This window comes from Toxotes jaculatrix, chromosome 1 (genome assembly GCF_017976425.1).
Source record: "Toxotes jaculatrix isolate fToxJac2 chromosome 1, fToxJac2.pri, whole genome shotgun sequence".
Lineage (NCBI taxonomy): Eukaryota > Metazoa > Chordata > Actinopteri > Toxotidae > Toxotes > Toxotes jaculatrix.
The window spans coordinates 30039853-30064332 of NC_054394.1; the positions used below are offsets into that span (position 1 = coordinate 30039853).

Sequence of the window (24480 nt, forward strand, 5' to 3'; positions counted from 1 at the left end):
TAGTTCAGCTCTCTCCTCCCTCCATGTGGTTTTCATTGAAGCACTGTGATCCCCCCACCAGTTCCCTGACAGGGGTCACGTGACTCTCCCACAGTCCCACAGGGAAAAGTAAGATGATATCATAACAGTGGATCAGTAACAATATTGTATGCATGCATCTTATGAGGGGAGTGTCAGTCTGTGTACTGTAGCTCTGTGTCTACATGCAGTCTTTTTTTAAACAGGCTGAGAGACCGGCTGAGTATGAGCGGAGTGATCAGCTGTGTTTCTCACTACCCTTTAAAAAAGCAACGATGGCTGCAACATGAAACTTTATTCTCTTCTTTCGTTGTTTTCTGAATAAAAACTACATTTCACCGAATTTCTAGAAGGTGACCAGTTTGGAAATTTTCTGGATGTTCCCAGAGAGTTTTTAATGACAAAAAGCAGTCCAATTATTACTTATATTACATTATATAAATATTTTGTATATATACTGTATAATCTGACTCTGTTGTCAGATTATTAGGTACACTGAAGTAAAACTAATGAAGTCTAATATGACAGTCCTGCAAAAAATCCTCCTTCATGAAGGTTATAATGTTCCGTTTTAAAGCTGAAGATTATGAGTCACAAACACAACAAAGTCTTTAAAGTTAGTTATGTTAAATGTTAAAAAGTTTTCACTCATATGAACAAATATAAGCCTTTATCACAGCGCTATGACAGAATGTTAATCAGAACAGGTTTAATTAGAAGTAGGTAATTAACATTTAATCAATACATAGAAGTTCCAGTTGTGATAAACTGAAATAACATTTTAGTTGTTGCGCCTGGAGCTGAGCTACTGAACTCAGTGTCCTGTCCACAGTCATACTGCTTGGATGTGAGAGTGGCCTGTTAACTGGAACATGCCTGAACTTTTTATTGGTGTTTGACCAACGCAGCCCAAATGATCACAGTCTGCCCATGATTAATTTTTAACCATCCAGATAAATAAAAAGTAGGTGGAAATCCTTCTAATCTGGCAACACTGGTGATTTATGATATTTACTTTGAAAAGTAGTAAACAAAGCCTTTGTCTTTAAAACAGCACCAGTTCTCCTCCTACACCCGCGCACAGTTTTCAAGGTACTGGGCAGGTCTGGTATTCCAGCATCTTGGAGAACTTGCCTCAGTCCATCTGTGGATTTAGTCTGTCTCAGTGTCTCTGTCTCTTCATGTGATCCCAGACTGACTCCACGATGCTGAGATCAGGGCTCTGTGGGGGCCAGACCATCTGCTGCAGGACCTTGTTCCTCTTAGTTCTTTATGACTCTGGCTTTATGTTTGGGCTCGTTGTCCTGCTGCAGACTGAATCTGGGACCAATCAGACACTTCCCTGATGGTTCTGGATGATGAGTCCAGAACCATCAGTGTCATTATGGTCACTTTAATGAATCTGAGGATCTGGTAAACACAAATTAAAACAAAAACAGTATCACACAAAGAGAGCAGACGAGCAGAACTGAGAAGAAGCTGTTCCCTTTGTTCCGACTGTACAAAACTCAGATATGAGCAGCAGCCTGAGAACGAAGCTGAAGGAATAATGAGCGCGTTGGATCCGGTTACTGTTCAGCAGGTTATGAATAAGATATGGCAGCTCAGAACAGGAGCAGCTGCTGGAGGCGACGAGCTGATCTGCTCCGTCCAGCTCCAAACACTGAGCACCATCACTGTCAGGGCCTTAATACCACCCAGTCTGTTTGTTTGTTTGTTGTTTGTCTGTTTAATGCTGTTCAGACACCAAGAGACTCGGCTTTTGAACACGAAGACAGAAGTGGAACTTTTCTCTTTACAAACTCTCTCCGTATATCAGTCCAACACACACAGATGTGCATGAGGTCACCCAGGCATTTCAAGCCAACACTGATTTACACACACACACAGTTTCTTGCTCGCCCCCCCCCCCCCCCCAAAATCCCGCGGGAGCTTGAAACACTCACAAACACTCCACAAAACGGTTACCACGGCAACACTCCCACAGCACTTAACACAGTCTGACTGTCGAAACAGCTCGTACGAGGCTGACGAAGACGCCGCCCCGACCGCCAACTACAACACTTTCTCCAGTGTCTCCCCAGAGGAGGAGTTTTACTTTTTAGTTTGGAGAGTTAGGAAAACCCAACACACTCTGTGGCGAACTGTGAAAAACCCCAATCCCTCTGAGCTCCAGGTTAACTTCAGTCAACCTGAGACTCTCCTCAGTTCACTACAAACTCATAATCAATACACAATCAATATCACATTCTATGATATTCACAGCAGCTTATGGATTTCCAGTCTGCTGTGCAAGAGTTTGCATGGTATTTAAAAACCACAAGGAGGTGTCAGCAGGACAACGAGCCCAAACACACGACCACGCTCATAAAGACCTGTCTTCAGAGACAAGAAGAACAAGGAGTCCTGCAGAGCATGGTCTGGACCCCACAGAGCCCTGATCTCAGCATCGTGGAGTCAGTCAGGGATCACATGGAGAGACAGAGACACTGAGACAGACTAAATCCACAGAAGAAATTAGTTCCTCAAGATGCTGGAGCCACAACCCTGACAGTGTGACAGGGATGATGCCCTCCAAGAGATCATGCATTATGTCAGGGGGAAACCCAATGACAATGTGGAAATGTTCCAAGCTGTCTCTTAAAACACAAGGACCTTTCACACCATACTCTTTCATCAAATTTGGATTCTTTAAAACTTCAGACACTTGCCTATCACGATCCTGGCTGGCTCTGGGCTCAAATGCTCCTGACCGGACCTCTTTCTGCTGAATGTCACTCCTTTTAGCCACGCAAAATGGACAAGGGTGCTCCACGATGACGCTCTCCTGAAAACCAGCCAAAGAATGAGCACCTAGGTTATCAGCTGACACAAACAGCAGAGCTCCTTTAACACACTCACCTAACTGCTCAACATAGACACCATGTTTTTCAAGAGTTACCAGGTCTTGAACAAGAGGGCGAAGGACATTTGCACAGCCATGCTGTTTGACTGCACTTGCTTTGCATAAAATTTCAAGCTGAATAGCGTGAAGAGAAAAGTTTTGGAGGAAGATTGTCAAGAACCTGATAAATACTGCAAAGTTTGTGAATCCATCACCAGTGCCATCATGAGTGAGAATTTTACCTGGAACATCAGCTCTGTCATTTTCAAGAACAAGGTTATTCTCTTTGACAGCATCCACAATCTCTCTCACATCTGACTCATCGTCACTGACTCCAAGTTCAAGAGTAAGTATGAAAAAAAATCATGTCAAAAAATTATAAAGACTAAGTCTGCACCATACATGCGTCTGCGTGTTACACTGTCTTTTCAGTTCGTTAGTTTGTGATTTAGGAAATATTTTTTATTACTGCAAACACAATTCATAAAACGTGACATCATAAGTTTAATTTAACTCATATTGTAATGTTACTTACAAAGTAGTTAAAATTTTTTACTTTGGCTGCTCCTAATTTCTCTGAATGTCCAACTTTACATTAAAGATTTACTGCACCATCAATGGTTGTAGCAACTGATTTAGCAGCTGTTAAGAAGCACAATGCCTTCGCTGAAATTCTTTAAGTTATCCTTTAAATTATACTGAATGTGTAGTTTTACAAGACCAATGTGAAGGGCTAACGTCGTTAGCGCCAGCGCTAGCTTACAAGTGCTCATTCAGTTAAAGTGTGTTAGCTAGCGCTAGCGACGTTAGCTTGTTAGCGCTAGCTTACAACTGCTCATTACGTCAAAGTGTGTCAGCTAGCGCTAGCGACGTTAGCGCTAGCTAACGCGCTACTAAATAAAAAGCCGACAAAATGTTCCAGTTTGCAGCAACTTGCCTTAACAAGACGGAGCCAGAAGCTTTCTTCCCGCTTTCAAGGTGGTTGCGGCCATTACCGAGCACGTCTTCACGGGGAAATGCGCATGTCACCTAGCCCGGTGCTGCCACCTAGTGTCGGACAGAGGTGTCAGGTTTTGAGGTGGTGGTGTACAGTGGTACACTGTGCAACATCATATAGGAATGTAACATAAATATATACGTTTTTAATTTAAATTTAAATTTAAAGTTAATTCAACTTAACATACTTTTAAAATATCAGTTTATAAACTGTTCTAATTTAATTTTTGTATTTGAAATAATGAGTTGAAAGAATAAACCGCTAAAGTTCACCCAACTCATCAGATTAAGTTTTTAAAGAAACAAAACTAGTAGATAACATTAGCAGATTTCTTTACATGCACTGTTTGACCTCTATGATAATTATGAAAACAGTGGAAACCACAGTGAAGGTTTGTACTGATTCTGGTACAAATTTAAATAAGATTTTACGCAACAGACAAGTTTAATTAAGCTTAAACTAGATTTGCAGAATCATCAATCATCTTCCCTTTAACGATCGAAATATTCAAATGAACCTCTCCGTGGGTCCAGTTGAGTTTTACAGAGGAATCCAGCAAACAGGCTGAGCAGCTTTTGATTTTCTTGATTCACACAAATTTCTCTCTGAAAGCTGAAACATTTTCAACTCGAGCAGATGTGTCTCCTCAGTTTGTGTCACCTGGAGTGAACCTGCCTCTGCTCCTCCCTTTCACTTTGTCTGCTTTCGTGCAGCCTTTGCTTTTTTATCTGCGTTCACAGTGTTTTAGTTTTTAGTTTGACAGGCATGTTACTGTTTGATAGGTTTACTGTACAATCTGTGAACTTTTGTCTGAGCCTCGGCCCGGAGGTTGCAGCTCTGTTCCCAACTCTTGGCCCAAACACCCCGTCAGTGTCTCTCACTCCAGTAAACACTGCCAGACGGCATCACGAGCAAGAAAGCAGCCGCTGCTGATCCAATCCAGACAGATGAGGGAATGGATTCACCGTGAGTGACGTCAGCAAGGAGCATTCAACAGCTAATGCAGCAAAGCTGAAGTTAGAGCTTGTTGGAGGTGGTACACAGCGTAAAAGGAAACACTGCCCCGGGAATAAGTCTTTGTTTTGGTGTAACAGCTGACTGATGCACTGACGTACTATAGTATTCATAAATTTCCTTAAGGAAGAGTGTGAAGAGTGACTTACTCAGTGGAAGACAATCTTTGCAGTGACTTATAAGGTGGAAAATACCTGGACAGGTGAGTGTAAAGTAGAAAAAATGACACTAATCTCATGGAGCCCTGTGACCTCTTTGACTTTACATGATTTGTATTGACTTTAATGGAACTGCCTCCATCATCTGCCAAACTAATTCACCTTCATTGTCAGTTTTCATCCTCCAAAACACTTTGCTCCACCTTGTCAGTTGCTAAGAAGACAAAGAAGAAGGAGGCCTGGTGAGTTCATATGTTCAACATTTCCTCAGTAATAAATTTTAAGAATGCCAGACTGTGCAACAGGTCCAGAATCTGTAGTCTGAGAGTCACAGATCTGGATTAAAGACAGGGCAGAAAACAAAGCTCCACCACATCACACACTTGTTCAGTGTCCGTATCTGTTTGAATCCACAAAATAAACAAACCGAAAGGCCCCACTTTGACTGGATGGATGCAGTTCAGCATGTGCATTTGAAGCAGGCCTGTGTGTGAGGATGGTTCTTGCCTGGCAGAGGGAGAAACGTCTGCCACCTAGTGAAAATTTGACTGAACTGCATGTTAGAAACCAGAGAAACTGAAGGAGAGTTTTTTCCCTACAATGTCAGTTATTTCAGTTTCCGTGTACCTGACATCATGACCATAATTTATTTTTAAAATATGTTTTTCTCACTAGGCCAGGCACTGGTATCATTTACATAAAACATAATGCCTAAAATAAACATATGAAACAAATTTACATTTTCTTGAAATAAAAAGTTGGGTTTACTTTCAGTGCTGTGTGTATCCATGAGGTCCAACAAATGTGTTCTCTTTCTAAATGTCTCTTTTTAAATGTGTAAAACTATTTTTTTTTAATACTTCAAAATGTGTATTGTTTACATCCATGGTTGCAAGCTTGTATTGTGCTTCTTCCTTGATTTTGCTGGTGCATTTTTACCTGTAACTGTCAGTCACCAGAAACTGGCCTGAAACCAGTGACAGGATATGAACTGCACAAATCCCATGAGCACAGACCCATTACTAAAGACACTGCTCTGAATCGCAAAATACTTTGATCTTGAAGATCTGACTTTGACAGAGAGGATCGAGTGTTTGCTTCCGCTCGTCCTTTAATGTTGGTTTCTTTTTAACTATGACCACAATTGTTCCCACAAATTATACACATCAAAGTCTGTGTCCAGGTGTTTGGGAGTACTACCGCAAAAAAAGAAAATGGCTTCATGAATCATTTTTGTATTTTGGAAGGTAAGTATGATTTGTCTTGATGAAAGAGAAATCATTTAGTCTCAGCTGATTGAAATTGTGTATTTTGTTCAAGACATAGTCCACATAAACTCACACACACTCCCTGCCAGCACCATGCTGTTCATACAGGCTGGGTTTTCTAAGGCTCTGCCCTCCAGGAAAGGTTTCCATCACTCGCTCATAACGAGCACATGACACATCTGTGAAACATTCATCACTGAACAGCTGCCAGCTTCATTAAACACAGTGAGGGATTAGCTGTTAAAGAACAGAAAAATCCAGTCACAACTAACACAGATACCCTTCATCCAGCTTTTAACGCATTCCACATCTCCTCAAACGTGTTTTAATTTCACGTTTTTATCCATTCCCAAATTTAGAATCTAAGATCTTCTCTTTCATCTCAGATGTTGTTTCACTCCCAAGATAGCAGGACAGTAATCCCAGCAGCTTCTCAGCACGCTTCTGTTATACTGGACACACCTTATGTGTGTGTGTGCGTGTGCGTGTGCGTGTGTTTGTTTTGGCCTGCCTGCCAACACTGATACTCACTCATCCAGCTGACTGCAATGATTTACAGTGAGTGTGTTTCTCTGCACAGCAACACTCTGATCACAGCCGGCATCAGTTTCATCTCCCGTGCTTCCATTACAACATGGACATGGTTCAAAGTGAGTTTTGAACGGGTTTTTGGAGAGGTCTTACTTTTACGTTTGAGTTTGGTGTGTGTCATAGACTCTAGTTTAGTGTGTCCGTTAACAAAAGATGAGATGAGATGAGATGAGATGAGATGAGATAAGAACTTTATTGATCCCACAGCAGGGAAATTTACTTGTTACGCAAAAACATGTTACTGTAGATAGTAACGGCAACTCAAAGCTATTATTATCATGACAAAATTCAACAGAGAGCTCAGATATGAAATGTAAAGAAAAATTATAACTTTATTATATCACCAGTGTTTTGGTTTGTTTTTCTTATTTGCTTGTGTTTCCCAGTTTTCCTTTACATTTCTGAGCTTGGTCTTTATGATAAAGAAATTTAAGTTGTCTACAGTATTCCAAGTTACTTCTATTTATTGTGTGAGAAAGGAGTAATGAGTACAAAGCTGAGCACAACTTTTACTGAGCTGATATATAATCTATGAGAGGCTTTGTAATTAGAAGATTTGCCTAAGTTTCCGGCACGAGTAAAAATTTTAGAAGAAAAAAGCACACATCATATCATTTTCATGTCGTCGTCATCAAAATTTTGGTGGCATATGAACAAACACAGAAGGTAGATAGTAGATGCAGGACGTTCTTGGAGTGATGATTGTAGTGGTGTCAGTCTTACTTGTAACACAGGAAGTTCCTCTTCTCTGAACAGCATCTGGTCTCTATACTCTTTGTGTTATTCTTGGTTAAGACTCCACAGTGCTGCCCGTTGATGGGGCAAACGGGCAGGTCAGAGTACAACATATCAGCCCCGTTAATCCACAGCCAGTCACCGCCCAGGAAATGAAGGCCTGTCCACACCTAGTGAGAGGAAACGACTAATGAACCTCCATGGATGTATTAACAGAGCTGCAACAAAAAAAAAACCCTGCAGTCTACAAAGCATTTTCCCCACAGACCACCATTATAAAAGAGACATCTATAAAACAAGCTCATTTATTACTCTTTGTATTATTATAATTTTCAGCCCATTAAGGTTTAAAGTCTGTACATTCCAAGAGTCTAGGAAAACTATTTTTATGTGCATGAGGTAATCTTAATGTGAAGTTTATGGGCCGGGCTGGTGGGTGCAAGGACAGAGAGACGCTGATGAGCATGTGCAGGTGGGCACACAACACAGAGGCAAACCAGAGTGTGACGCCTCCCTCCTCAGATCTCCTGTTTGCTTTCCTTTATATTCTGGAGAAAGCTTCTCTGTTGTTGTCTGAGTTATCTCACCGTAACAAACAGCACTTACAAAAACAGATCTCATGCCAGCATTTCTTACATATGTGGCTGAATGTGAACCCACCTCCTCCGTGTTGGCCGCTGTGATCTTGGCCATCATGTACTTATGGTCTGGTTCATGGTTTGGTTCACGGTCTGGTTCAGGCTGCACACTGACCAGCTCCAAGCCAAGGGCTCTGCAATGGTCCAGCGCTTCGTACCACGTCTTGCTGTCGTTTATCAAGACCAGGTTGTCCCTGTAGCATATGAAGGGAAAGCGGTCGGAGCAGGGTCGGGCAGCCATCTCTTTAGTTCCTGAGAGGACGGTGACACAGTCTTCGTTGTTACTTGGCTCTTTTGATTTCCAATTTCTGTACTCTGAAAACCCTGAGCTCCAGCTCCATGTTTTCCCTGCAGAACAGATGTTGAAAGTTCAGCATCACGACAGAGGTAAAATTCATCCTACCATGAACTGCACTGAGAGCAAGAAAAGAAGAAAAAACAAGAAAAAAATGATCAAATAGGAGTTTGCTCGCTTCTATGTGTTTCAGGAGGTGAAGGGAGCTGGTTATAGAGTCCTCAGCTCCTTATCACACTGCAGACAAACTGCAGAGCGTGTGCTCAGTTTTTCTCAAGAATCTGTGTCCTCAAGGATTTTTAAAGGTTTTCATCATTGACTCACACTTATATTCTCAACTCTACCTATAACAGCAAATATACAAAATTTTAAATAATATTACAAAATACGAAACACCTTCGGTGTGCACAGGTAGAGTGCTCAGCGGTAAGAGTAAATACATGTGAATTGAAGTGAATCTGGTTAACATCAAACAAAACTGTTTCATGTTACAGTTTTTAAAATGGTGTTAGAAACATCTCACATTACTTGTTCAGGGTGTTATGGATGGAAGCACAGTCCTCACCGGAATCTGAGCTGCTCCTTTTTAAGCCAATCCATGTGTTAGGGTGATATAAATTCAATTCTGAAACATCTGAATCTGTAGTCATGGTGGCCAAATCATTGTAGTCTGGTGAGCTGCTTGGACAAAAAAGAAAATCAAGATTTTTATCTGCACAGCGAAACCTCGAGTCAGAAACAGCTTGAGGTTTTGTTCATTTGTTACATTTTCCTTTTTCCATATTTTACATTTACCTGAATGCTGTGCGATTAAAAGCTATTTGAAAATCATTCACTTTCAAACAGCAGAGAAAACAACTTGTGAACAAACCATCGGGGTCAATGAGAGTCTGCGGTTAGAATAAAGATCATGGAGATAAGCAGTGGGTTACACTACTTCTCCAGTTGGATGCCATTAAACCACTGTAGGAGAAGAAGGTGCAACAAGACAACGTATTCTTTAAGTCAAACCTCAAATGGTGGAAACAAATATGAAAAAAAAGACAAGATGGAAATAATGCATTTCCATTTGTTCCATGTATTAATGTGAGAAATGTTATAGTCTCCTCATCACAGAGTCTGATGTTTTCACCTGCTGCTTTTTTTAGTCTCTTTATTGAAGCAGAAACTTCAGTGAGTGTTTAAGTCACATGTTTCATGTACATCATGATTTTTTCCTCAGGTCTGTTTCCATTGCACTTTGTCGCATTTTGCTTTTATCGATACACGAACATTTCCACATCAGCTGATCGTTATTTGTGAGGTTTGTTCTGTGTTTCCACGCAGGTTTTTTAATGCACAAAAAAAGGTGGATAAAAGTGCACCTTTAGTTTAGCATGTTAGCACGTTAGCATATCACCCTGCAATAATAAGCAAACAGACAAAACACAGTTTTCAGGTATTTGGTCTGAAAACAAAGTGTTGAACTTTTGGTCTTTTCCTTTTTTTCAGAAACAATTTTGATGTCTTGTTCTGATGAGCTATTGACACTAATGTGAATAAAAAGAAACCCCTACCCATTCCTGCAGAAGCTTTGAGCGTCCTGCCAGGTTTTATGTTCTTGAACGACTGTGTAAAATTTTAACAACACAGATTGCAGTCCAGACACATCACTGCAGAGGAGGAGGACCAGGAAGGCTCCTGAGAGGCTGCTCTTCATCATCATCATCATCATCACCACAATCCTGTTGTACAGAGAGCATCATATTGAACCACTCTGTGCGATTGTGTGCAGTGAGGATAAACAGTCTGACAACTTTTAAAACTGCTCAGCAGATAAATACAGTCATGGACATCTTAGTGTCTTGTGCAAAGCATATTTGTGAATAATGTGATACCAGATATGACAAAAACAAACAAACAAACAAAAACCCACTAATGGAGGGAACCCCAGTGTTAGTGTGTTCAGTTGATGTCGTTACCTGACCCAATGCGTTGGTTTGCTGTCTCTTGTGCAGGAATGTCTTCTGTGAGAAACACTCAATGCTGCTCGATGAGTCTCCAACATCAGACTGTGCGTCTCACTACTTTGTGTTTCTAGTATCAACAATCATTTGATTAGCAGACACAGCTGAGCTCCCTGTCACAGCACCTCTGGGAAACCATTTGACTATTGGAAAATGAAAGGGAAAATTTTAGCTACAGAAATGAAAAAAAGTCATGTTACGCTCTAGAGACACCAGGAGGCAGGCAAATAAAACTCCTCTGAATCACTGTTTTAAATCAGTGCTCATCATATATGGAACTGTTTGTGATTGCAGTCCTTTCTTAGAAAGGCAAGTTTAGTAGATAGAGAATAGGTTTCAACTCAAGGAGGACAAACTGAAATCTTGGCCGTAGGTATTGAAGCTCAGCGAGAGAAACTCAGTGTGAAACTGTAAGTACTGGCACTGAACCCCTGTAAACGGGAGGAAAAACCTCTGAGTCATCAGATCTCAGCTTTGAGTCTCGTGTTAGAAATGTAATTAAGAACGTTTTTATCATCTGAAGAACATTTCCAGAGTGCGACCATTTCTCTCATTCTGTAATGTTAGCATTTCATTTTGAAGAAAAGGGGTGATATTGGACATTTTTACTGTATTTCACCAGATTGAACCGTTTTCCCTTTGTAGGCTGATACATGAAATTCTTATATTTCTGCCATTGTTTTCTATGGAGCCATGTGACCACCAGGGGAAACCAAGAGTGATTAGTTTGTGTGTGTGTGTGTGTGTGTGTGTGTGTGTGTGTGTGTGTGTGTGTGTGTTGGCCCGCCTGCCAACACTGATACTCACTCATCCAGCTGACTGCAATGATTTACAGTGAGTGTGTTTCTCTGCACAGCAACACTCTGATCACAGCCGGCATCAGTTTCATCTCCAGTGCTTCCATTACAACATGGACATGGTTCAAAGTGAGTTTTGAACGGGTTTTTGGAGAGGTCTTACTTTTACGTTTGAGTTTGGTGTGTCAGAGATTCGAGTTTAGTGTGTCCGTTAACAAAAGATGAGATGAGACGAGATGAGATAAGAACTTTATTGATCCCATAGCAGGGAAATTTACTTGTTACGCAAAAACATGTTACTGTAGATAGTAATGGCAACTCAAAGCTATTATTATCATGACAAAATTCAACAGAGAGCTCAGATATGAAATGTAAAGAAAAATTACAACTTTATTATATCACCAGTGTTTTGGTTTGTTTTTCTTATTTGCTTGTGTTTCCCAGTTTTCCTTTGCATTTCTGAGCTTGGTCTTTATGATAAAGAAATTTAAGTTGTCTACAGTACTCCAAGTTACTTCTATTTATTGTGAGAGAAAGGAGTAATGAGTACAAAGCTGAGCACAACTTTTACTGAGCTGATATATAATCTATGAGAGGCTTTGTAATTAGAAGATTTGCCTAAGTTTCCGGCACGAGTAAAAATTTTAGAAGAAAAAAGCACACATCATATCATTTTCATGTCGTCGTCATCAAAATTTTGGTGGCATATGAACAAACACAGAAGGTAGATAGTAGATGCAGGACGTTCTTGGAGTGATGATTGTAGTGGTGTCAGTCTTACTTGTAACACAGGAAGTTCCTCTTCTCTGAACAGCATCTGGTCTCTATACTCTTTGTGTTATTCTTGGTTAAGACTCCACAGTGCTGCCCGTTGATGGGGCAAACGGGCAGGTCAGAGTACAACATATCAGCCCCGTTAATCCACAGCCAGTCACCGCCCAGGAAATGAAGGCCTGTCCACACCTAGTGAGAGGAAACGACTAATGAACCTCCATGGATGTATTAACAGAGCTGCAACAAAAAAAAAACCCTGCAGTCTACAAAGCATTTTCCCCACAGACCACCATTATAAAAGAGACATCTATAAAACAAGCTCATTTATTACTCTTTGTATTATTATAATTTTCAGCCCATTAAGGTTTAAAGTCTGTACATTCCAAGAGTCTAGGAAAACTATTTTTATGTGCATGAGGTAATCTTAATGTGAAGTTTATGGGCCGGGCTGGTGGGTGCAAGGACAGAGAGACGCTGATGAGCATGTGCAGGTGGGCACACAACACAGAGGCAAACCAGAGTGTGACGCCTCCCTCCTCAGATCTCCTGTTTGCTTTCCTTTATATTCTGGAGAAAGCTTCTCTGTTGTTGTCTGAGTTATCTCACCGTAACAAACAGCACTTACAAAAACAGATCTCATGCCAGCATTTCTTACATATGTGGCTGAATGTGAACCCACCTCCTCCGTGTTGGCCGCTGTGATCTTGGCCATCATGTACTTATGGTCTGGTTCATGGTTTGGTTCACGGTCTGGTTCAGGCTGCACACTGACCAGCTCCAAGCCAAGGGCTCTGCAATGGTCCAGCGCTTCGTACCACGTCTTGCTGTCGTTTATCAAGACCAGGTTGTCCCTGTAGCATATGAAGGGAAAGCGGTCGGAGCAGGGTCGGGCAGCCATCTCTTTAGTTCCTGAGAGGACGGTGACACAGTCTTCGTTGTTACTTGGCTCTTTTGATTTCCAATTTCTGTACTCTGAAAACCCTGAGCTCCAGCTCCATGTTTTCCCTGCAGAACAGATGTTGAAAGTTCAGCATCACGACAGAGGTAAAATTCATCCTACCATGAACTGCACTGAGAGCAAGAAAAGAAGAAAAAACAAGAAAAAAATGATCAAATAGGAGTTTGCTCGCTTCTATGTGTTTCAGGAGGTGAAGGGAGCTGGTTATAGAGTCCTCAGCTCCTTATCACACTGCAGACAAACTGCAGAGCGTGTGCTCAGTTTTTCTCAAGAATCTGTGTCCTCAAGGATTTTTAAAGGTTTTCATCATTGACTCACACTTATATTCTCAACTCTACCTATAACAGCAAATATACAAAATTTTAAATAATATTACAAAATACGAAACACCTTCGGTGTGCACAGGTAGAGTGCTCAGCGGTAAGAGTAAATACATGTGAATTGAAGTGAATCTGGTTAACATCAAACAAAACTGTTTCATGTTACAGTTTTTAAAATGGTGTTAGAAACATCTCACATTACTTGTTCAGGGTGTTATGGATGGAAGCACAGTCCTCACCGGAATCTGAGCTGCTCCTTTTTAAGCCAATCCATGTGTTAGGGTGATATAAATTCAATTCTGAAACATCTGAATCTGTAGTCATGGTGGCCAAATCATTGTAGTCTGGTGAGCTGCTTGGACAAAAAAGAAAATCAAGATTTTTATCTGCACAGCGAAACCTCGAGTCAGAAACAGCTTGAGGTTTTGTTCATTTGTTACATTTTCCTTTTTCCATATTTTACATTTACCTGAATGCTGTGCGATTAAAAGCTATTTGAAAATCATTCACTTTCAAACAGCAGAGAAAACAACTTGTGAACAAACCATCGGGGTCAATGAGAGTCTGCGGTTAGAATAAAGATCATGGAGATAAGCAGTGGGTTACACTACTTCTCCAGTTGGATGCCATTAAACCACTGTAGGAGAAGAAGGTGCAACAAGACAACGTATTCTTTAAGTCAAACCTCAAATGGTGGAAACAAATATGAAAAAAAAGACAAGATGGAAATAATGCATTTCCATTTGTTCCATGTATTAATGTGAGAAATGTTATAGTCTCCTCATCACAGAGTCTGATGTTTTCACCTGCTGCTTTTTTTAGTCTCTTTATTGAAGCAGAAACTTCAGTGAGTGTTTAAGTCACATGTTTCATGTACATCATGATTTTTTCCTCAGGTCTGTTTCCATTGCACTTTGTCGCATTTTGCTTTTATCGATACACGAACATTTCCACATCAGCTGATCGTTATTTGTGAGGTTTGTTCTGTGTTTCCACGCAGGTTTTTTAATGCACAAAAAAAGGTGGATAAAAGTGCACCTTTAGTTTAGCATGTTAGCACGTTAGCATATCACCCTGCAATAATAAGCAAACAGACAAAACACAGTTTTCAGGTATTTGGTCTGAAAACAAAGTGTTGAACTTTTGGTCTTTTCCTTTTTTTCAGAAACAATTTTGATGTCTTGTTCTGATGAGCTATTGACACTAATGTGAATAAAAAGAAACCCCTACCCATTCCTGCAGAAGCTTTGAGCGTCCTGCCAGGTTTTATGTTCTTGAACGACTGTGTAAAATTTTAACAACACAGATTGCAGTCCAGACACATCACTGCAGAGGAGGAGGACCAGGAAGGCTCCTGAGAGGCTGCTCTTCATCATCATCATCATCATCACCACAATCCTGTTGTACAGAGAGCATCATATTGAACCACTCTGTGCGATTGTGTGCAGTGAGGATAAACAGTCTGACAACTTTTAAAACTGCTCAGCAGATAAATACAGTCATGGACATCTTAGTGTCTTGTGCAAAGCATATTTGTGAATAATGTGATACCAGATATGACAAAAACAAACAAACAAACAAAAACCCACTAATGGAGGGAACCCCAGTGTTAGTGTGTTCAGTTGATGTCGTTACCTGACCCAATGCGTTGGTTTGCTGTCTCTTGTGCAGGAATGTCTTCTGTGAGAAACACTCAATGCTGCTCGATGAGTCTCCAACATCAGACTGTGCGTCTCACTACTTTGTGTTTCTAGTATCAACAATCATTTGATTAGCAGACACAGCTGAGCTCCCTGTCACAGCACCTCTGGGAAACCATTTGACTATTGGAAAATGAAAGGGAAAATTTTAGCTACAGAAATGAAAAAAAGTCATGTTACGCTCTAGAGACACCAGGAGGCAGGCAAATAAAACTCCTCTGAATCACTGTTTTAAATCAGTGCTCATCATATATGGAACTGTTTGTGATTGCAGTCCTTTCTTAGAAAGGCAAGTTTAGTAGATAGAGAATAGGTTTCAACTCAAGGAGGACAAACTGAAATCTTGGCCGTAGGTATTGAAGCTCAGCGAGAGAAACTCAGTGTGAAACTGTAAGTACTGGCACTGAACCCCTGTAAACGGGAGGAAAAACCTCTGAGTCATCAGATCTCAGCTTTGAGTCTCGTGTTAGAAATGTAATTAAGAACGTTTTTATCATCTGAAGAACATTTCCAGAGTGCGACCATTTCTCTCATTCTGTAATGTTAGCATTTCATTTTGAAGAAAAGGGGTGATATTGGACATTTTTACTGTATTTCACCAGATTGAACCGTTTTCCCTTTGTAGGCTGATACATGAAATTCTTATATTTCTGCCATTGTTTTCTATGGAGCCATGTGACCACCAGGGGAAACCAAGAGTGATTAGTTTGTGTGTGTGTGTGTGTGTGTGTGTGTGTGTGTGTGTGTGTGTGTGTGTGTTGGCCCGCCTGCCAACACTGATACTCACTCATCCAGCTGACTGCAATGATTTACAGTGAGTGTGTTTCTCTGCACAGCAACACTCTGATCACAGCCGGCATCAGTTTCATCTCCAGTGCTTCCATTACAACATGGACATGGTTCAAAGTGAGTTTTGAACGGGTTTTTGGAGAGGTCTTACTTTTACGTTTGAGTTTGGTGTGTCAGAGATTCGAGTTTAGTGTGTCCGTTAACAAAAGATGAGATGAGACGAGATGAGATAAGAACTTTATTGATCCCATAGCAGGGAAATTTACTTGTTACGCAAAAACATGTTACTGTAGATAGTAATGGCAACTCAAAGCTATTATTATCATGACAAAATTCAACAGAGAGCTCAGATATGAAATGTAAAGAAAAATTACAACTTTATTATATCACCAGTGTTTTGGTTTGTTTTTCTTATTTGCTTGTGTTTCCCAGTTTTCCTTTGCATTTCTGAGCTTGGTCTTTATGATAAAGAAATTTAAGTTGTCTACAGTACTCCAAGTTACTTCTATTTATTGTGAGAGAAAGGAGTAATGAGTACAAAGCTGAGCACAACTTTTACTGAGCTGATATATAATCTATGAGATTAGAAGGCTGCTAATTAGAAGATTTGCTTAAATTTCTGGCACGAGTAAAAACTTTAGAAGAAAAAAGCACACTTCATATCATTTTCATGTCGTCGTCATCAAAATTTTGGTGGCATGTGAACACAAACACAGAAGGTAGATAGTAGATGCAGGACGTTCTTGGAGTGATGATTGTAGTGATGTCAGTCTTACTTGTAACACAGGAAGTTCCTCTTCTCTGAACAGCGTCTGGTCTCTATACTCTTTGTGTTATTCTTGGTTAAGACTCCACAGTGCTGCCCGTTGATGGGGCAAACGGGCAGGTCAGAGTACAACATATCAGCCCCGTTAATCCACAGCCAGTCACCGCCCAGGAAATGAAGGCCTGTCCACACCTAGTGAGAGGAAACGACTAATGAACCTCCATGGATGTATTAACAGAGCTGCAACAAAAAAAACCCTGCAGTCTACAAAGCATTTTCCCCACAGATCACCATTATAAAAGAGACATCTATAAAACAAGCTCATTTATTACTCTTTGTATTATTATAATTTTCAGCCCATTAAGGTTTAAAGTCTGTACATTCCAAGAGTCTAGGAAAACTATTTTTATGTGCATGAGGTAATCTTAATGTGAAGTTTATGGGCCGGGCTGGTGGGTGCAAGGACAGAGAGACGCTGATGAGCATGTGCAGGTGGGCACACAACACAGAGGCAAACCAGAGTGTGACGCCTCCCTCCTCAGATCTCCTGTTTACTTTCCTTTATATTCTGGAGAAAGCTTCTCTGTTGTTGTCTGCGTTAACTCACCGTAACAAACAGCACTTACAAAAACAGATCTCATGCCAGCATTTCTTACATATGTGGCTGAATGTGAACCCACCTCCTCCGTGTTGGCCGCCATGATCTTGGCCATCATGTACTTATGGTCTGGTCCAGGCTGCACGCTGACCAACTCCAAGCCAAGGGCTCTGCAATGGTCCAGCGCTTCGTACCAGGTCTTGCTGTCGTTTATCAAGACCAGGTTGTCCCTGTAGCATATGAAGGGAAAGCGGTCGGAGCAGGGTCGGGCAACCATCTCTTTATTTGTTGAGAGGATGGTGACACAGTCTCCGTTGTTACTTTGGCCACCTGATTTCCAATTTCTGTACTCTGAAAACCCTGAGCTCCAGCTCCATGTTTCCCCTGCAGAACAGATGTTGAAAGTTCAGCATCACAACAGAGGTAAAATTCATCCTACCATGAACTGCACTGAGAGCAAGAAAAGAAGAAAAAACAAGAAAAAAATGATCAAATAGTAGGAGTTTGCTCGCTTCTATGTGTTTCAGGAGGTGAAGGGAGTTGGTTATAGAGTCCTCAGCTCCTTATCACACTGCAGACAAACTGCAGAGCGTGTGCTCAGTTTTCATCATGAGGGAAGTGAAATCAACCCTGTTGGTTGCAGCTTTTGCCAGCACTCAATACCACATTTTCAACTTTTTGTCTGCTGATGTGCATTGTTGTCAAAAAGCTACAGAACCATAAAGTCTGGGTCTTGAGAGGCTACTTATTGTGAGACGGACATTTAGCTATTTGAGAGGGGGACTTAACAGCTGTGGTATCATCTTAGAAAGAAAAACTCACCAATGGACAAGTTACTGGGCTGAATACAAAAGAACAGTTCATAAAACCATGACAAGCTGCAAGTGTGTTAGTGTTTACCATCTCTGTACAGTCCAACCCAGATCGGAAAGCTGTTTCCAGAAAAATGTGGGTCTGATAAGTATTTGAGAACTGCCAGATCACTTTTATTATTCCTGCAGTAGTCCTGGGCCTCTGACCATGTCTTCGTCAGAGGTATAAATTCATAGTGGTAGTTTCCATCCGACTTGGAACAGATGAAGAAGAAATATCTTTCACATCTGGCGCCATAAATCCTTTCAAGAGAAAGAAAGAAAGAAACAAACAAACAAACAATATTAGAGAGAAAGAAAATAAGAAACTGAGAATTTGGAAGAATTTGATGCATTCATCCAGTTTGTCCTTTTTACGTGACCCTTTTCCAAATCAAATCATGCTTTAGATTTTTGAATTCTGTCCCTACCCCGCTACACGAGGTGTATAGCTGTATATATTTGTGTGTGTTTTCTTAAAGCCCCTGAAGACAAGGTTTCAAATGTTATACAACTCCTGACTAAATAAGTAACAATCAAAGTTAAATTTCAGGGGCAAAGAAATCTTTTTTTGTCGTTCATTAAGAGTTTAAAGTCACAATCCTTTGGATTTCAGACACCTGGGGTAACACCAGTGCACCTCAATACTGCAGCAAACAGTTTTTAAGCTGCTACTTTGTCAGAAATACAGAAGAAAAACTGGTCTGTCTTTTTGTCTTCCCCAGCAGGCTTTATCCCGAGGAGGATAGAAAGTCTTGGCTCTCTTTCCTCTTCTGTTAAACCTAAAGTAAGGCTTTAGTAACCTAAACCCAAACCTTGTGCTCTATTATACTTTTTTGTCTATTGTGAAGCACTATATAAATAAAATGATTACTTGATTGATTACAGCACAGCCAACACAATTTCAAAATGGTGCTTGACTTCATGAAACTCCTGGCAGCCATCAGTTTCCATTCATTTCTGTACATTATGAAAATCAGGACTCACACTTCTCAACTCTAGCTATAACAGCAGATACAAAGTTTTAAATCATGTTACAAAATATGAAGCACCTCGGTGTGCACAGGTAGAGTGCTCAGCAGTAAGAGTAAATACATGTGAATTGAAGTGAATCTGGTTAACATCAAACAAAACTGTTACAGTTTTTAAAATGGTGTTAGAAAAGTCTCACTTGTTGTTCCTGGTGTTAAAGATGGAAGCACAGTCCTCACCGCTGTTTGGTTCGTTCGACTCCCAGGTATAACTGAATAAGTCACTTTGTCCATCAGGCCAAAGCCAGGAATCTGAACCGCTCTTTTTTAGCCCAATCCATGCACGAAATTGATGTAAATACATTCTTGAAATATCTGAATCTGTAGTCATGGTGGCCAAGTCATTGTAGTTTGGTGAGCTGTTTGGACAAAAAAGAAAATCGAGATTTTTATCTGCACAGCGAAACCTCGAGTCAGAAACAGCTTGAGGTTTTGCTCATTTGTTACATTTTCCTTTTTCCATATTTTACATTTACCTGAATGCTGTGCGATTAAAAGCTATTTGAAAATCATTCACTTTCAAACAGCAGAGAAAACAACTTGTGAACAAACCATCGGGGTCAATGAGAGTCTGCGGTTAGAATAAAGATCATGGAGATAAGCAGTGGGTTACACTACTTCTCCAGTTGGATGCCATTAAACCACTGTAGGAGAAGAAGGTGCAACAAGATGACGTATTCTTTAAGTCAAACCTCAAATGGTGGAAACAAATATGAAAAAAAAGACAAGATGGAAATAATGCATTTCCATTTGTCCCATGTATTAATGTGAGAAATGTTATAGTCTCCTCATCACAGAGTCTGATGTTTTCACCTGCTGCTTTTTTTAGTCTCTTTATTGAAGCAGAAACTTCAGTGAGTGTTTAAGTCACATGTTTCATGTACATCATGATTTTTTCCTCAGGTCTGTTTCCATTGCACTTTGTCGTATTTTGCTTTTATCGATACACCAACAGTTCCACATCAGCTGATCGTTATTTGTGAGGTTTGTTCTGTGTTTCCACGCAGGTTTTTTAATGCACAAAAAAAGGTGGATAAAAGTGCACCTATAGTTTAGCATGTTAGCATGTTAGCATATCACCCTGCAATAATAAGCAAACAGACAAAACACAGTTTTCAGGTATTTGGTCTGAAAGTTTTGAACTTTTGGTCTTTTCCTTTTTTTCAGAAACAATTTTGATGTCTTGTTCTGATGAGCTATTGACACTAATGTGAATAAAAAGAAACCCCTACCCATTCCTGCAGAAGCTTTGAGCGTCCTGCCAGGTTTTATAATCTTGGACGAATGTGTAAAATTTCAACAACACAGATTGTCCAGACACATCACTGCAGAGGAGGAGGACCAGGAAGGCTCCTGAGAGGCTGCTCTTCATCATCATCATCATCATCATCATCACCACAATCCTGTTGTACAGAGAGCATCATATTGAACCACTCTGTGCTATTGTGTGTAGTGAGGATAAACAGTCTGACAACTTTTAAAACTGCTCAGCAGGTAAATACAGTCATGGACATCTTAGTGTCTTGTGCAAAGCATATTTGTGAATAATGTGATACCAGATATGACAAAAACAAACAAAAACCCACTAATGGAGGGAACCCCAGTGTTAGTGTGTTCAGTTGATGTTGTTACCTGACCCAATGCGTTGGTTTGCTGTCTCTTGTGCAGGAATGTCTTCTGTGAGAAACACTCAATGCTGGTCAATGAGTCTCCAACATCAGACTGTGCGTCTCACTACTTTGCGTTTCTTGTATCAACAATCATTTGACTAGCAGACACACCTGAGCTCCCTGTCACAGCACCTCCGGAAACCATTTGACTATTGGCAAATGAAAGGGAAAATTTTAGCTACAGACATGAAAAAAAGTCATGTTACGCTCTAGAAACACCAGGAGGCAGGCAAATAAAACTCCTCTGAATCACTGTTTTAAATCACTGGAACTGTTGGTGATTGCAGTCCTTTCTTAGAAAGGTAAGTTTAGTAGACAGAGACTAATTTTCAACTCAAGGAGGACAAAGTGAAATCTTGGTGGTTGGTATTGAAGCTCAGGGAGAGATTACAGAATACATGAATAATACATAACAGAGAAGAAAACATTCTGTATATTAAGTTTTATTATGCATTGATTTCAACTCTGACACTTTTCCAACTCCTGTCACAGTGCAAGTAAACTCCGAATTATATCTGAAACAGAAAACATTAATTAGTAATAAATATTTTCTGCCTGTCACCCACAACAACACAGTTAAGTTTCTCATTCCCTGAAATTAGGCTAATAGCTTTAAATATCTGTATTCGTAAGAGCTGAGGTTACAAGCTGCTGTGGTTAGTTTGATAAGAAGGATCATCATTTTGGCACCTGTGTTTTGTGATGGTGACACTTGACATGTTCTCAAATGACTGAATTCATGTCCTCAGATTAATGTCTTATCACATTTCACCTGGGTGGGACATGCTCCTCTCCAGCTGCTTGAAGGATTCTCCTGTCAGCGTGCGGATCTCGTCCCTTAGCCGGCGCTGGCCGTCAAGAGTCAAGTGCCAAAAACACGACTTCCTCTTTCCGTCTCTGCACAGCTGGTTGCAGGTTTTGCGGAAGCTGGTGTTGAAGCACAGGTTGTGTCGGATGGTGTTCTTCCAGCCGTCTGGAGCTGTCTGAAAGAAGGGGAAGTGCTCTCTGGGAAAGGACAGAAAGGAATGTTGCGTCAATGCAACTTTATCATTGAAAGTTTTGCCTTCCGGCAACTTCAGAAATGTCTGATCAACAGAATGTGTGTTGTATAATCACAGGGGAGAGGACCTTAAACCTTTGCATAAAACCGTTGGGTGCGTTTTACCAAACTATCAAATCATGACCTGGTGAAGTTATAAATCTGCTGGACTTTGAGGCTCCCAGTGTGGCTGCTCTTGAGTGCCAGGGCGATGAGGATGCAGTAATTCACTGGTGGACGAGGCCAGCTTCCTGGCTTCAGGGTCTTACTGTCCTGGAGTAAAATGCAAAAATTCCATTCAATCCACTTGTGCTGCACGTGCATGAGTTTTAATTTTAACATTTGCAGGGCACCATGAGGAAACCATGCAGTCACCACACTTACGTATTTTATCTCTTGAGGATATTTAAAATAAGTTTTTATTAATAACAATAAATATTCAGGACAAAAGAAACTACAAAGTTAACGTTTGAACAAAAATCGATAGGCACTTTAACTCTCAAATAACTAATCGGATTCATCAGCTCTGTCTTAGTATAGTTTGATCAGATTTACGTCTCAGTGAAGGAAAGCAGGCCAGTCCTAAGCCTGGTGTCCTCACCCTGGCTTTGGTGGTCCTCCCCTTGCGTCTGTTCTTAGCCGGCGGACAGGAGACGTCTTCGTTCTTGATTTTATAAATATAGGGGAAAAAATAAAAGGAAAAAAGACTCACATTGTTTGAATTAGTGCATTAATTCCTGTGGTGGTTTTGAATAATTCTACACCCTTTCTTTTTAAACTAAGATCGTTTCATGTGTAACCTCACCAGAGCTGGAATGTACATTTACTCAAGCACTTTGTTTAAGCACAATCTCTGAGGTACCTGCGCTTAACATCTGCTCTTACACAATACACATGATCAGTTATTAAAATATAATGGATTATTATACATAAATATACCCAACACTTTAACAAGCCAGCAAATTTCAAACCAAATGCAGATAAAGATGTGTATATATGAAGCATATAGAACAGAGAGACCGCTGATGGTGTCTGCAGTGTGTGCTGTACCATGTACTCAGGGTGCAGCAGTTCCTCCTGGAGTGGAGCACCATGGGTGGGAAACATGTGGAGCTCTGTTGCAGGTGGATGTTGGGTCTCTGCAGGCCTCAGCAGAGGTGTTTGGATTTCCTCTGCAGGTTCACAGAGAGTCCGCAGATCTGCTGCATCTCCTCCGTACTGGATTGGGCAGGCGATGCCAGGATTCACTAACAGCCACAGGTTTGGTTTCACGAAGGTGTCTGACGGACGGAAACACCATGGCAGACATTCAAGGTGCCACAAAGATCAGTGCAGTGCGTTTCCCTCAGCACATCAAATCACATATTCACAGTGAAATGAAAAATCTATTCATTTCAAATTAGTTTTAGTTTTTTTTTGTAGTTTTAATTCAATTCTATTTTTTTGGTATAACATCAAATCGTAACAGAAGTTATCTCAAGGCACTCCTCATACAGAGCAGGTCTATATGAGGACTGTGCTCCATATTTTAATGAAGGCATTTAATCCAGTCTCACAGTGGCAACATTAAAGGACACCTATGGTAAAGACTATGAGGGAGGAAATGAATGCTTTAATAACATTTGTTAAATGACTAATTCAACAGTTCCTCTAAGCCTCAAGGATACACAGAGACCCATTCTACTGATAAACACTGAAATTTCACAGGATCATTTTAAAATAATGACAGAATAATAATTCAAATATGTATTTAAAAGCTTTGCAAATACGGAGCAGAAATTAACAAAAAAGTGGAAAACTGTTAGAGTTAATTGTGTTAAAGCTGCTCAAAGATTAAACATAGCTGAATTAGCCGGTTGATCCACAGACAGAAGACTGGTGCCGTAAAATGACATTATCACCTTCGTCTTATTGAAAAACTCAGCGTTTTTCTCTCAGCTTACCTGAGGTTTTGTCGTACCAGATGAATTCATCCTTTCTTCTCGAGGCTCTTGCAGAAGGCCTCTGGACCACATACTGATCATTCAATTTGTCATCTGTCATCGGAGATGGACAGAGCGAAACACAGACATCTAACTGCACATTTTGAACTTTAAATGTGTTGATTCAACCTTGAGACTTCATTCACCCCTCTGAATGTAATTTAAAACCTGAAACTTGTTTCTAAATGTCAAACCTTCCCTGTGATAATGTGTTTTAACTGTGACCCACCTGGTTTTCTGTGCTACAGGGATTTTGGTTTGTCATTTAACCTACAGTGAAGCCAAAAACTACAGAAGAAAGAGAATAAACTGTCACCGTGGTAAAACTGGTCGGTGGTTGTTGCCAGTTTCAGCTCCTTGTCCATGTCCCAGTCTGTCAGGCCTACAGAGCAGTGCAGGTCGAAGAGCTGAGCGCTGGTTTTAAGCTGGAAGCTCATGTCTGGACGTTTCTCCTCTCAGTTTTGCAGAGGCTCTGAGAAGATGTGCAGGTTCGCTGACAGGCCTGCAGGCCGATCATACAGCAGCTGGAGCTGAACGGCCTGATTGGACTTAATTAAACCTAAAGAGAGTTCAGCCTGTGCTGAACCACTGGGGACTCACA

General features: G+C 40.7%; 4 protein-coding genes across 7 annotated transcripts; all 4 read right to left on the reverse strand.

Moving 5' to 3' along the window:
* Positions 1-7110: 7110 nt before the first annotated feature.
* LOC121183118 (C-type mannose receptor 2-like) lies at positions 7111-10672 on the reverse strand. The gene is made up of 5 exons (XM_041040001.1): positions 10560-10672; positions 10155-10322; positions 9164-9276; positions 8326-8651; positions 7111-7835 (listed from the first exon to the last, which is right to left on the reverse strand). Exons 1-5 carry the CDS (start codon positions 10643-10645, stop codon positions 7650-7652), a joined length of 879 nt encoding a protein of 292 aa, XP_040895935.1. The 5' UTR covers positions 10646-10672; the 3' UTR covers positions 7111-7649.
* Positions 10673-11644: 972 nt separating this feature from the next.
* LOC121182511 (C-type mannose receptor 2-like) lies at positions 11645-15201 on the reverse strand. The gene is made up of 5 exons (XM_041039105.1): positions 15089-15201; positions 14684-14851; positions 13693-13805; positions 12855-13180; positions 11645-12364 (listed from the first exon to the last, which is right to left on the reverse strand). The coding sequence occupies exons 1-5, from the start codon at positions 15172-15174 to the stop codon at positions 12179-12181; spliced, it is 879 nt and encodes a 292-aa protein (XP_040895039.1). The 5' UTR covers positions 15175-15201; the 3' UTR covers positions 11645-12178.
* Positions 15202-16173: 972 nt separating this feature from the next.
* LOC121182196 (secretory phospholipase A2 receptor-like) lies at positions 16174-20932 on the reverse strand. Of its 3 annotated transcripts, none has more exons than XM_041038614.1 (6): positions 20821-20932; positions 20421-20591; positions 19329-19547; positions 18207-18421; positions 17389-17690; positions 16174-16900 (listed from the first exon to the last, which is right to left on the reverse strand). In XM_041038614.1, exons 2-6 carry the CDS (start codon positions 20579-20581, stop codon positions 16715-16717), a joined length of 1083 nt encoding a protein of 360 aa, XP_040894548.1. In that variant the 5' UTR covers positions 20582-20591; positions 20821-20932; the 3' UTR covers positions 16174-16714. The 3 variants fall into 3 exon arrangements, with proteins under 3 accessions (XP_040894548.1, XP_040894630.1, XP_040894713.1); XM_041038696.1 differs by having other exon boundaries at positions 20826-20896; XM_041038779.1 differs by lacking the exons at positions 20421-20591; positions 20821-20932 and adding an exon at positions 19665-20173.
* Positions 20932-24323, reverse strand: foxr1 (forkhead box R1). 2 transcript variants are annotated; one of them, XM_041038977.1, is made up of 7 exons: positions 24196-24323; positions 23841-23933; positions 22948-23177; positions 22499-22561; positions 22043-22170; positions 21631-21863; positions 20932-21007 (listed from the first exon to the last, which is right to left on the reverse strand). In XM_041038977.1, exons 1-7 carry the CDS (start codon positions 24314-24316, stop codon positions 20982-20984), a joined length of 894 nt encoding a protein of 297 aa, XP_040894911.1. In that variant the 5' UTR covers positions 24317-24323; the 3' UTR covers positions 20932-20981. The 2 variants fall into 2 exon arrangements, with proteins under 2 accessions (XP_040894911.1, XP_040894827.1); XM_041038893.1 differs by lacking the exon at positions 20932-21007 and adding an exon at positions 21288-21373.
* Between the last annotated feature and the right edge of the window lie 157 nt (positions 24324-24480).